General features: G+C 36.0%; 1 protein-coding gene across 3 annotated transcripts in view; it reads left to right on the forward strand.

The window, feature by feature from the left end:
• The window catches only part of IFNE (interferon epsilon), a 75194-nt gene extending 62924 nt beyond the window's left edge, over nucleotides 1-12270 (forward strand). Inside the window, exons 1-3 of one of the 3 annotated variants that reach the window (XR_001887707.1) lie at nucleotides 7418-8043; nucleotides 11800-11925; nucleotides 12059-12270. Coding sequence is in view for 1 of the 3 variants with exons in the window: in XM_017884219.1 (XP_017739708.1) it covers nucleotides 7418-7999 (582 nt within the window). In the remaining 2 variants the exon portion in view is untranslated. Of the gene's footprint in view, nucleotides 1-7417; nucleotides 8044-11799; nucleotides 11926-12058 lie in introns of those variants that run through there. The other 2 variants (XR_001887709.1, XM_017884219.1) reach the window with 2 other exon arrangements.
• Nucleotides 12271-12900: the final 630 nt, after the last annotated feature.

The raw sequence follows: 12900 nt of genomic DNA on the forward strand, positions 1-12900 counted from the left end.
CAATAAAAATTTTTTTTTTTTTTTTTTTTTTTTTTTTGAGATGGAGTCTTGTTCTGTCACCCAGGCTGGAGTGCAGTGGCATAATCTCAGTTTACGGGTAATCTCCGCCTCCCAGGTTCAAGCAATTCTCCTGCTTCAGCCTCCCAAGTAGCTGGGATTACAGGCACCCACCACATGCCTGGCTAATTTTTGTATTTTTGGTAGAGATGGGGTTACACCATGTTGGCCAGACTGGTCTCAAACTCCTGACCTCAGATGATACACTCACCTCAGCCTCCAAAAGTGTTGGGATTACAGGTGTGAGCCACTGTGCTTGGCCCCTATAATATTCTTAATAGCAAATGGATCCCATTCAGAATCATGCTATGCATTCAGTTGCTATATTCTTTAGTCTTTTCTAGTCTGGAGCAGTTGCTGGGTCTTTCTTGACTTTCATGACCTTGAACGATTACAGGGCAATTGTTTTATAGAATGTTTCTCCTCACTCCACTCAGGTTATGACTCCCACAGCAGCCCCACTCCACGGATCTTCTAATTACTCTTAGGCTGAACCTGGCGCCAGGTTCTCTCTCCACGTAAACAGTCACCTTCGCCTGTCTGAGCTCCAGCAGTGTGGCTTCCTGCCCTTTCCAGCAAAATGCTTACATTGTTCTGCCCATCTATTGGCTTTGGGACTGAATTTTTCAAAAAGGGAAAAGGGAGCAGAGATTAGATATCAATTTAAGAGCAATTCCAGCTCCAGAATTCTATGATAGATAAATTAATATGGTCAAATATTTGAAAGTTTATGCTCAGAAAATGGAGTACAGCTGTGTCGATATCATTGGAAAAAAAAACCATATCTGAAATAATAACTGAGGCCAGAGCAAAGGGAGGCACTGAGTAGCTTGGAATTTCGCTAGATGTGGCACCCTGTATGTGGCACACTGGAGAGTCTGGCCAGGGCACATGATCCCAGAGTGGGCAGAGAAGTCAGAATATGTTTACAGACTCCCCCACCCCCCCCACCCCCAGAAAGGGAGAGGAGGTGGTGGAAGGCCAGAAAGCAAGGAATGTCCATTCATTAGTGTGGTCAAGGCAAAAAAGGGAAATATAACAATACCAACCAGCAAGTATCTTAATATGAGTTAGACAGATTCGTGATCTAACGTGTTATGGGAACAATACACCTGGTCTGAGTAATGTATTGCTGAATATACATTATTACTTAGACCACTAGATACCATTGATTTGTGTTATCTTACCAACAGCAAAGTTTGTCCCAGGTTCTAAGTAATTGATATTATGCTGCCATCCTTTGGTTGAATTTAAAATGCCTTCTTCACTAACTGGAACTATTTTTGTGTATTTTAAACAGAGGGTATCACAATTTTAATTACATTTTTTAGATTGACAGTAATGATAAATAATTTATGGAGACAAGTGAATAAATAAAACTCAATACTTACTTAATAAGTTTAAAAGTCATTGAAAAGCCCATTCTAGCTAAAGATGAACTACCAGTCATTTGTTTAATTTATTTCAGAGGCTTCGTCATACTCACTGATACTTAAGATTTAGCCCTTTTTTCATCATCATGGCACTTTTCCATTGTTTTTCTACAAGCAATGTAAGCATGCAGTGAATTTCCTTAATACCATCCTTAGATTTGGACAAGAGTGACCTGTGCTCTACTCTAGGTCTTGCCCTTTTGAGACCCCTGAATATCAGACATGATTCAATTAATACAACATATGTGTATGCACACGTAGAAGTGCACATACACACACATGCATAGACACACACATTTTTTAAAAACATCTAGTACCCACATCACTTAGGATCCGGTGCTCAGTGCTCACATATGACCCAATAACTCTAAATATATATGCTCATTAGTAATTCCATTCGGTTCCCAGGGAAACATTTCTCCACATCTCTTGCTTTCAGTCCCCTACAAAAAAGTGACTGTGCCTGATGCCATGAAGGAGACGTTGCCTTGGAATGTAGGGGATTTGAACTACAGAGGAAAGAGAAAAGACACATTAATTGCCTAGTAAACCCTTCCTCAGGGACAGCATGAATGCAATAGATTCTTACAAAATGAAATACCATGTCTCAATAGTACCCAGTGTCCATTCTCTTGCTTGTCTTTATGTAACAATTAGTGATTCAGGAGGGACTCATAAATTATGATTGACACTGGCAATAGTTGCACATGGAGGTGGGAAAATATTTCTCAATATCAATTTATTTTACTCTTAAATCTGAATTTATGTTGGTCTAGACATATGCTAGAAGTGTGATACATTTTTTTAACATCGGCATCCATGTGAACCTTGAAAGATAGAACTGCATGTAATTTTACTTTTATAAACATTTTAATGTTTAATAAGTTTTAATTAAAAGATTAAGTATATGCTTTATTTAAATACTGTCAGTTTAAATTTGATATTCATTAATTATACTATGCATGTTGTCTTTTAATTTTGATAGATAACATAAAATTTCATTTTTTTGAAAATATAAAATATGTAATTTTTTAACATTTACTTTAAGATTATATTTTTTGTGAAAATATTTTCAAAATTTCTAGACTTTGAATACATTTATATTTTGTTTTTAATATTTTATATCAGGGTTCAGCAAACCTTTCTGTAAAGGACCAGATAGTAAATATTTTAGGTTTTGTAGACCATGTGGTTCCTATCACAACTATTTAGCCTTGCTATTGTAGCATGAAAGTGCCATATACACTTTATAAACAAATGAGCATCATTGTGTTCTAATAAAACTTTATTTACAAAAGCAGGTGGTAGGCCAGATTGGGTCCATAGGCTATAGTTTGCCAACTCCCACTTTAGATTATTTATGATGAGAGAACCTCCACTTCTAGTCATGAGGGACAACTAAATTTATCATCTCACTGTAAACAACTAGAATACTGAGTAAAATATATGAAAAATAGTTTTTAGACATTGGAAAACAGGTAGCGTAAGATAATGATCCTTGATAGAAAGGAAAGAAATACAGTAAACCCTACCATTGCTCCAGCTTAACGCTGGGTAGAAAATGTGTAGGCTGCAGCACAAAGAGGAGGAAACTCCAACAGACCAGTATTCTCACTGAGTTGATATGTCATAGTTTGGAGTTCAGGGAGACAGCAAAATATTGGAGAAGATACTGCTGCACAGAGGGAAATTGGGGGAGAATGAATGAGAGCTACAGAGATCTGTAAAAATGTCTTCAGGAGTCTTTAGCTAATGTGTGGTTTGTGCGTGTATGTAAAAGAGTTACCCAAGATTAGGAAAAAGCATCCAGAAAGGAGCAGGCAGCAAAGGCTGTCCCCAGTGCTAACACAGGGCTGGGAATATTTCATGTTTCCAGCAGCCAGAGGGCAAAAATCTCCAAATTCAGAGAGCATTAAGTAGAGTCCTCAAAAGACTGTATTCTTGGTTACAAAGATATTGCCCTAGATTATAAAGTATGCTTCACTCATGCTAACAAAGAAAGTATCAGAGGAATCAAATTCCAAGTAACTCAACTATACCCTAAAACAAAGTTCAACTATATGTAAAGGACTTAACAAATCCAGCTCCCATTAAAGTAAAATTTACAATGCTCAGAATCCACTCAAAAGTGACCAAACATGCAAAAGACATAGGAAAATAGGACCCATAAAGAATAGAAATATAATTGACAAGAGCAGACCCAGAAATGACACAAATCATAGAATTATCAGAAAAGGAGATAAAACGCCTACTATAAATGTACCCCATGTGCTCAAGAATGTAGAGGAAAAGATGAATGTGATGAGGAAAGAAATGTAGATATGAAAAAGAAACAAATTTGACTTCTACAAATGAAAGTATAATATCTGAAGTGATAAATATACTGGATGGGATTAACTGTAGATAAGATACTACTAAAGGAAATACCAATAAGCTTGAAGGCAGACACAGAAAGTATTAAAAATAAGACAGAGGAAAAGACTAAAAAGTAAATGAGCAAAGCTTCAGGGAACTGTGTGATAATATTAAACAGTCAAACACATCTAGAGATGTAGTCCCAGACGAGATTAGGAGGGAGGGAATGGAAACAGAAAAATGTTAAAAGAAATAAAGTCTGAAACTTTTTCACATTTGATGAAAATGATAAAATCATGGATTCACAAAGCTCAAAAAAATCCTTGTAAAAGAGACAAGAATAAAATCACACCAAAGCACATTATTATCAAATTGCCAGAAAATAGTGATAGTAAATCTTAAAAGCTGCCAAAGAAAAGGAAGAAACATGCACACAGGAATAAAATTAAGAATGACCTCAGTTTTCTCTTCAGAAATTATGCAAGCCAGAATAGAGTAGAGCAACATGTTTACAGTAAAGAAAAAATCAACTTAGAATTCTATACACAGCAAAATATATTTCAAAAGAAGACACAATACTTTTTGAGACAGACAAAAGCCAAGAGAGTTTATTTCCAGGGGATGTGTGATATAAGAAATATTAATGAAAGTAGTGTAAAGAATGAGAGAGAGGAAATAGAAGTATACTGTTATAATATCCCTACACTGTACTTTAAGTGGGTTGTAATATTATTTGAAGGTAAACTGTCATATGTTAGATAAAGATGTATATTTTTAATCCTAGAGAAACTTGTGTGAAAACAAAAAGTAAAACAAAGTGGTATTACAACAAGCCAATAATGGAGATAAAATGGGCAGTAGAAAACTACAAAAAAATTCAATACAGAAGAAGGAAGGAAAAGCTTAAAAGTGAAAAAAGAACATATGGGCAGTTAGAAAACAGATAATAAAGTGGTAGATATAAACCGAGCCATACTGACAATTACATTAAGTTTAATGACCTAAACACTCTAATAAAGCAAAGATTGTCAGACAGAATAAAATACAAGGTCCAACTATATGCTCTGTATAAGAAACTCACTTTAAATATAACATGAATAAGTTAAAAAATTAAAAGATGCAAAAAGATATGCTAACACTAATTAAAAAAACATAAATGGTTATCAGAGAAAGTTGATTTAGGAGTAAGGAATAATGCAAAGGATACAGAGGGACATTTTAAAATAAAGGGGTCAATACATCAAGAGGACATAGTAATCCTAAGTATGATGCACCTAATACTAAAGTTCTAAAATAAACAAGGGAAAAACTGATAGAACTTAAATGGGAGATAGGCAAATCAAAAACTATACTAGGGATTTCAATTCTCTTCTGATAGTTGATAGAACAAATAGACTGTCAGAAAGGATATAGAAAATTTCAAACACTTTCAACCAGTTTAACCTAACTGACATTTATAAAACAGTCCAACCAACAAAAGCAGAACATTATTATTTCAAGTTCACAAGGAACTATCATCAAGATAAACTATATTCTGAGCCATAAAATAAGTCTCAATAAATTTAAACTACATTCTTTAACCACAATGATTCAAATACGAAATCAGTAACAGAAAGGCATCTGGAAAATCCCTGATCATTTGTAAATTAAACAACATTTAGATCATTTTTGTCAATTGAATGAAAATGATGAGAAAGCCTTAATTATAGATCAGAGCTTGTTATTAGACAGAGTCACACCTGATATTCTTAATTTATTTTTATATTGTTTTCCTGAAGCTCAGCATAAAATATTTAAAGAGTTTTTGAGACTAGTCAAAATTCTACTGTCCAGATAGATTAAGCATAATGTTATGAAACAAGTGTTATTCCTTTTGTATATTACATATTATCATAGGTCTTTTCTCTCTGTCTTTCTCTGTCTCTGTCTCTGTCTCTCTCTCTCTCTCTCTTTCTCTCTCCTTTGTCTCAGATAGAGAGGGAAAAGACCCCTCTGTGGAGCATGCTGACTCAGTTTATTTCAACTTATTAATACTAGAGTAAGTGACCAAACATACAGCTGAGCTGGTATATAATGAGACCATACATGTTTACAGAGTGCCTGTTTTCGACATTTAGGGATTCACCCAGCTGCCTGCAGAAAAACGATTAAAGATAAGATTCAACATCTTGTATCACTTTGTGTAGAACATATTAATTTATTCCAAGTCAACACATATTTACGAAGCAACTACTATAGTTGTATAGACAGTAAAGAAATCAGTTATCAGTGTTTATTTCACACTCTGAAGAGACTTTTAATCATGTAAATTCATAGTCAAATATAAGACAGAACAGGAAAGATGTCTTAAATAAGGTAGGTACAAAGTGTTGTGGGGATCCAGAAGATTATGGCTCCTTGGGGGAGATCTGGGCCTTAAAGGACAAGTAGTCTTTAGTCCTTGCACAGAGAGGTTCTTGAGGTAAAGGAAGCAACAGGTGATGTTTCAGAGAAATCATCAATAAACACACACACACACACACACACACACACACAAAAGCGCTAGCTGTATTAAGGGAATACTAAATCACTTTTTCTGGAGTTCAGATTCCCTCACACTATATTTAGAGCAACAGTGGGATAAGATTGGAAAGGTAGATTGGGGGCTTATTCAAGAGGAACTTAGAATATGGGTATTTGTAATTCAGAGGACATTGTTAATGTAGAGATGTTCACATTAGTTTACCAAAGTTATCGCTATTCTAGGGAATATACACTAACCAAATGCCGCCAATCTCTCTTCACATATAATTTTATCATCTATAATGGATACATATCATTTAATTATATGGATGTACCAACATATATGTAATCATTTACCTGTTGTTGAACCTAATATTCTAATATTCTGCCATTGCAATATTATTATAACAACATTCTTTGCTCTTTTTTTCACATTGCTTCTATAGGCTAGAATCTTAGATATTAAACTGATAGGATAAGATATAAAATAAGTTTGCTGATATATGTTTTAAAGTTAATTTGCTCAAGCATTTGTGAAAATTTACAGTTCTAGTTGAGGTTTTAAATTTAGTCGTTTGTAGGTATTTTAAGTTTTGCCTCTGAATTCCTTGTAAGTGCTGCTAAGCCTTTGATAAGTTTTACTCCATGAAAGACTATTACTGAAAAAAACTTAATCTCAATAAAAGAACTTTAATAAGTTTGACTAAATATTTAGAAAGCACATTGTGTTCAGTGAAACTTTGTATATAATGAATAGAATAATAAAAGATTATATTGGCTGACTAGTCTGTAATTGCCTCAAGGAAAGCATACAATGAATAAGTTATTTTGGTTACTTCCTCAAAATAGCCAACACAATAGGGAAATGGAGAAAATGTACTCTGAGCACCATGAAAAGGGAACCTGAAAATCTAATGTGTAAACTTGCAGAGATGACGTTAGAAAACAAAACCAACAAAAGAGAACACTCTCCAAAATAATCTGAGATGCACGAAAGGCAAACATTCATTCACTAGATTTGGAATGTCCCTAAGTCTATGCTGAGATAAGTAGCATATTTGACCTTCACCATGATTATCAAGCACTTCTTTGAAATTGTGTTGGTGCTGCTGGCCTCTACCACTGTCTTCTCTCTAGATTTGAAACTGATTCTCTTCCAGCAAAGAAGAGTGAATCAAGAAAGTTTAAAACTCTTGAATAAGTTGCAAACCTCGTCAATTCACCTGTGTCTACCACACAGGAAAAACTTTCTGCTTCCTCAGAAGTCTTTGAGTCCTCAGCAGTACCAAAAAGGACATACTCTGGCCATTCTCCATGAGATGCTTCAGCAGATCTTCAGCCTCTTCAGGGCAAATATTTCTCTGGATGGTTGGGAGGAAAATCACATGGAGAAATTCCTCATTCAACTTCATCAACAGCTAGAATACCTAGAAGCACTCATGGGACTGGAAACAGAGAAGCTAAGTGGTACTTTGGGTAGTGATAACCTTAGATTACAAGTTAAAATGTACTTCCGAAGGATCCATGATTACCTGGAAAACCAGGACTACAGCAGCTGTGCCTGGGCCATTGTCCAAGTAGAAATCAACCGATGTCTTTTCTTTGTGTTCAGTCTCACAGAAAAGCTGAGCAAACAAGGAACAGACCCTTGAACGACATGAAGCAAGAGCTTACTACAGAGTTGTAGAAGCCCAAGGTAGGTGGAGGAACTAGAGGACTTCTCCAAACATGATTATTTCTGTTCTTCATAGAATGGTAATACAATTTATAGTACAATCACACTGTTTTGATTTTGTATATATATGTTTATCTGTGTTTTAAGATTGTGCATATTGACCACAATTGTTTTTATTTTGTAATGTGGCTTTACATATTCTATCCATTTTAAATTGTTTATAAATCAAAATAAATTCATTAATATGGTTGATTCTTCAAATGGGTGTATTTTCATGCAGGCTGGCTGAGTAGATACAATGAAATATGCCACTAATGTAAAAATACTTCCTTAACATAGAATTCCATTGCAATGATTGGCTTATTTGCCAGAAATTGCTAGAGACAATGAGAAATACTGGGAATAATTTGCATTGTAAGATTTGAAAATATTATTACACAGTGAATATTTACATTACAGGAGACACAATAGAAATATGGTGAAAGGACATGAACAGTTTGCAGAGAAAAAAACGACATTAAAAGAGGTTCAATCTCACTCATGATAATAAAAATACAAATTAAATAGCATGCATGCCATTTATAGTACAATCACTATGGAGGCAATTAGGTGATATCTATCAAAATTATAGATGCATGTAAACTTTCATCTATAAATTCTAGGCCTGGAAATGTGTCCTATAAAAATACTTGCTTATGGCCGGGTGTGGTGGCTCACGCCTGTAATACCAACACTTTGGGAGGCCAAGGAGGGTGGATCACAAGGTCAGGAGTTCGAGATCAGCCTGGCCAATATGGCGAAACCCTGTCTCTACCAAAAATACAAAAATTAGCCAGGCATGGTCGTGGGCACCTGTAGTCCCAGCTACTCAGGAGGCTGAGGCAAGAGAATCACTTGATCCTGGGAGGCGCAGGTTGCAGTGAGCTGCGATCATGCCACTGCACTCCAGCCTGGGCGACAGAGTGAGACTCTATCTCAAAAAAAAAAAAAAAGAAAGAAAAGAAAAGAAAAAAAAAAACCCAAAAGTTGCCCACGTGTGATATAACTTACGAACAACATTATTCTCTGCAGTACTATTAGTAATACCAAAAGACAAGAAACCATCTCGATTTTCCTAATTAGAGACAGTTGAGGCATATTCATATAAAGGAACACTATTCAGCTGGAGAAACAAATGAGAGGGTATTTCTTTTTGAAAAAGTTGAAAATAGGCGAAATACAGAGCAGTGTAAATAAAATGCTACATTTGGGGCGAAAATGTTAAATAAAATTTATGTTTGTCCTTACTGTATGTAAATAAAGAACAAGAAATAAATTACAATGATTACCTGTATTTAGGGGAAGAAGGAAGACTGAAGAAGAAGATTAGGGTGGGAGAGATTTTATAGCTCCTTTAAAAATTTTTATATTGTGTGAATATTACAAATTAAGATAATAATTTAAAATGTATCTAACAAGTCACAGTTATCAGAAATATGCATGAGGGAGTCTGGCTGGTGAAGGTCAAAAGGAACAGGACTGAGTTAGCCTGCCCCTGGTTGGGATGTCTGCCTGGAGGAGGGCTGGAGAGAAGCACACCCGTGCCTGGGGAAGAGTTCCTGCTCCTGGGAGACGCCAGTGATGGAGGGATTCCAGCTCTTCTAGCCAGGAACTCCCAGAAGTCACCACGGAACAATGTGGGGGCAGAGAAACTAAAGTTCATTGAGGCGTGGTGGCTATTCCACTTTTGTCCACTGTAAGCAGCAGAGCCATGGCCCAAAACTCTGATGCTACTTCTACTACCATGTATCATGTTCTACGTCAGATTCATTGCATAATTGGAGGTAAAAGTCAGTGGTAAATGTAAAAACTCAGTGAAGAACAAAGCATACTCCAGTTTAATTAGTGCACGTGAGTAATGGCTGGTACTTTAGACTTGGTTTGAAAGGGAAGATTAGGAACCGAAGAGGATCCTGAAAGTGAGACAGTGAAGAGGGGTAAGGAAGCAGAGGCTGGCAATCAGAAGCAAGTCTTTGCTGACTTCACATTGTGGCCAAGGATTGATATGTTTACCTTCAAGTTCACACAAAGGTAGTGAAGTGGAGGAAGGAGAAATACTACACTGGACTGCAAATACAAGTTACTTTTCTTCTCATGGTCTGTAAAATTTTTTTGTTGTTCTTTAAACCAGGAAGTTTGTAGAACCAAATCCTTCATTTAGCACATTATCCAATTTTCAAATTGACCTCACAAAATGCTTTCTGTTATTATTATTTTTTCTCAAGTGAGAACAAGACTGTGAAGGTGAAGTAAAATGCTCAAAGTAATGTAGCAAGCCACAGAGCTTGCAGATACCAGAGCAAAGATCTTATCCCAAGTCAGCCTGACTCAAAAGCCTGCACTGTGTTCTTGACAACTCAAACCTGAATAACATTGTGCAATATCACTGCAAAATAATAATAACAGTAATAATAATTTTCTCCTAGCTTTCTTTATTCAAGTTCACAACGGTCTCTGCAGTCTTGAATTAAAGATATTTCCTTTTCTCTTGACATTGCTTTCTTAAGAACTGAGAACAGAATGAAGGAACTGTCAAATGGAAACATTTAGCAAATAATACTCATATTTAGACGTTTAAACTAATACTTTATATCCTAATGTTTTCCCAAACATGTAGGTTTATGAAGTTGATATTCTGTTTGTATAATCACCTCAATGCCTAGCACAAAATAAAAAATTGTTACTTTTAAATATGTCTGCCGTTTTAAAACTCCAAAACCAGAGTTCTAAACTTGGGAATACTGGGAAGGAGAAACGTATTAAAAGATTGGACTCCTGGCTTAGTAGCACATGGAAAGGCTTGGAGTATGGGTAGGTTCATTTGTACTTGCAGGCTGAGTTATATTTTTGTTACATCTATATGTGTTGAGCTAAGCAAATCATTAAATCCAAAAGCAGGTTACAAAATAATAATAACAGCATCATCATATTTTCTACAAATAAAATATTCATGAAAAGTATATGAAAAGAAATGCATGAAAATGTTCATAGTATTTCACTTACACTTTTTGGATTAAATATTTCTCCCACGAATAAGGATTCCTTTTAGAACCAGGAAAAAATAAAATTATTACATTTTTGAAATTTAAAAAAAGAACAGGCTGGGTACAGTGGCTCATGCCTGTAATCCCAGCACCTTGGGAGGCCAAGGCAGGCAGGTTGCTTGAGCCCAGGAGTGTGAGACCAGCCTAAGCAACATGGTGAGATACTATCTCTATTTTAAAAAATAAAAAGAACTCTTGTAAAGGGCACCTGCTATAAGTTAAGCCCCACTCTAACATGAATCAGAATCACCTGGAGGATTTGTTAAAACCCTGATTGCATGGTCCCATCCCACTGTTTCTGATTCAATAGGTCTGTGGTGTGGCCCGAGTAATTACATTTCTAACAGTTTTCACATGATGCTGTTGCTGCTGGTCCTGTGATTACACGTGGTAAGCCATACCCCTACTTCTTGATGGCCTTGGTAGGTTTTTAAGAGATGAAGGCATAGTTTTTTTAAGGCTACTGATCTCATATTTCTTATGACATCTGGAAAAAGTGAGCACCCTATATAGGAGTTAGTTGATGAAGATTTTTTTTTCTATCACTGCCTTTTCATAGCAGCAAATCAGACATTTTCCTTCTTAAAGAAGCTATATGTAGCAACTGTCATATCCTAGGTGCACCCCATGACAATAACTGCCTTTTAAGGAAAATAGACTAAAAGAAGTTTTGTTTTGTTTTGTTTTCTGTAAGGATTTCTGGTCCTCATACCATGTGGTTGAGTGAAATCAAAACTTCAACCATAGCAATGCTGACTGGACAAAGAATGTGTTGTGGACACAAAATCAAACCTCTGGAGGACAGAGGATTCATTCCAAGGTGAAAAATGGCAAACTTATCCAGTAATCTCCTCTTTAGAGAAGTATAAATGTTTGGTAAATAGATTTGGGGGCCATTTGTGGAATTGCCTTTGGCTAAAGTCATTTAACCCAAATTTTCTACTCCTCCCTAGGGTCTGCTTGTATTCAACAACTGGTCTATGTGGGGGTGTGAAGGCCCCTTACTCCACCTGCGAAGAGTCATCCCAGCTTCAGACCACATTTCCCAGCCTCCTGTTATTGGCTAATGCCATTTTGTGACCACACTGGAGCTTAGCTTTCCCCTTTGCCTAACCGTCCTGCCTTTTCTTCTCACAAATGTTGATTCCATAGCTTTCTCCAATAAACAAACTCGTTGCATGAGAATCATCATCTCAGAATTTGTTGTCTGACCTTCAATTTAGGGCCACAGAGAACCTAAGCTCATAAGTTGTTTCTTTTGCTAGCTACGCATTCTTTCCCTTATATGTGTTAATAGCATTCCTGTTATTCATGATTCACTTAAAATTTTTCCCTTCATGGAAAGCCTTTATAGTCTGATTTGTTGGAACCTATTTGCTCCTTGCCCGCAGCACAAATCTTACCATGTCACCCACCTCATTGTACTGTAATGGATTACTTCTCTTTCTTCCAACTAGACTATTACCTACTTTATAGTAAGGACATGGCTTCTTAACTCTTTAGCACATTATTCAACATTTAACAGAGACACTCTAAATATCGAATGAATGCAGACTTTAAAAAATGTAGCATTAAAGGAAAGAAGGAAGATACCAGTACCATATTGTCAATGCCAATTAGACATATGAGGAGACTGTCTAGAAATGAGGAAGTCTTTCTTGTTTATGTGGTATGCTAAGAGGTTAAGTTCTTATGTTTGTTTCTGAGACTCTCCATTATTCCTGGATGGACCTGATATGCTACTTCTTAGAGTGAAAATGAAGTATTTATCTTTCTCTGATGACATGGTGGGTTT

Source organism: Rhinopithecus bieti, unplaced genomic scaffold, assembly GCF_001698545.2.
Source record: "Rhinopithecus bieti isolate Rb0 unplaced genomic scaffold, ASM169854v2 scaffold_1403, whole genome shotgun sequence".
Lineage (NCBI taxonomy): Eukaryota > Metazoa > Chordata > Mammalia > Primates > Cercopithecidae > Rhinopithecus > Rhinopithecus bieti.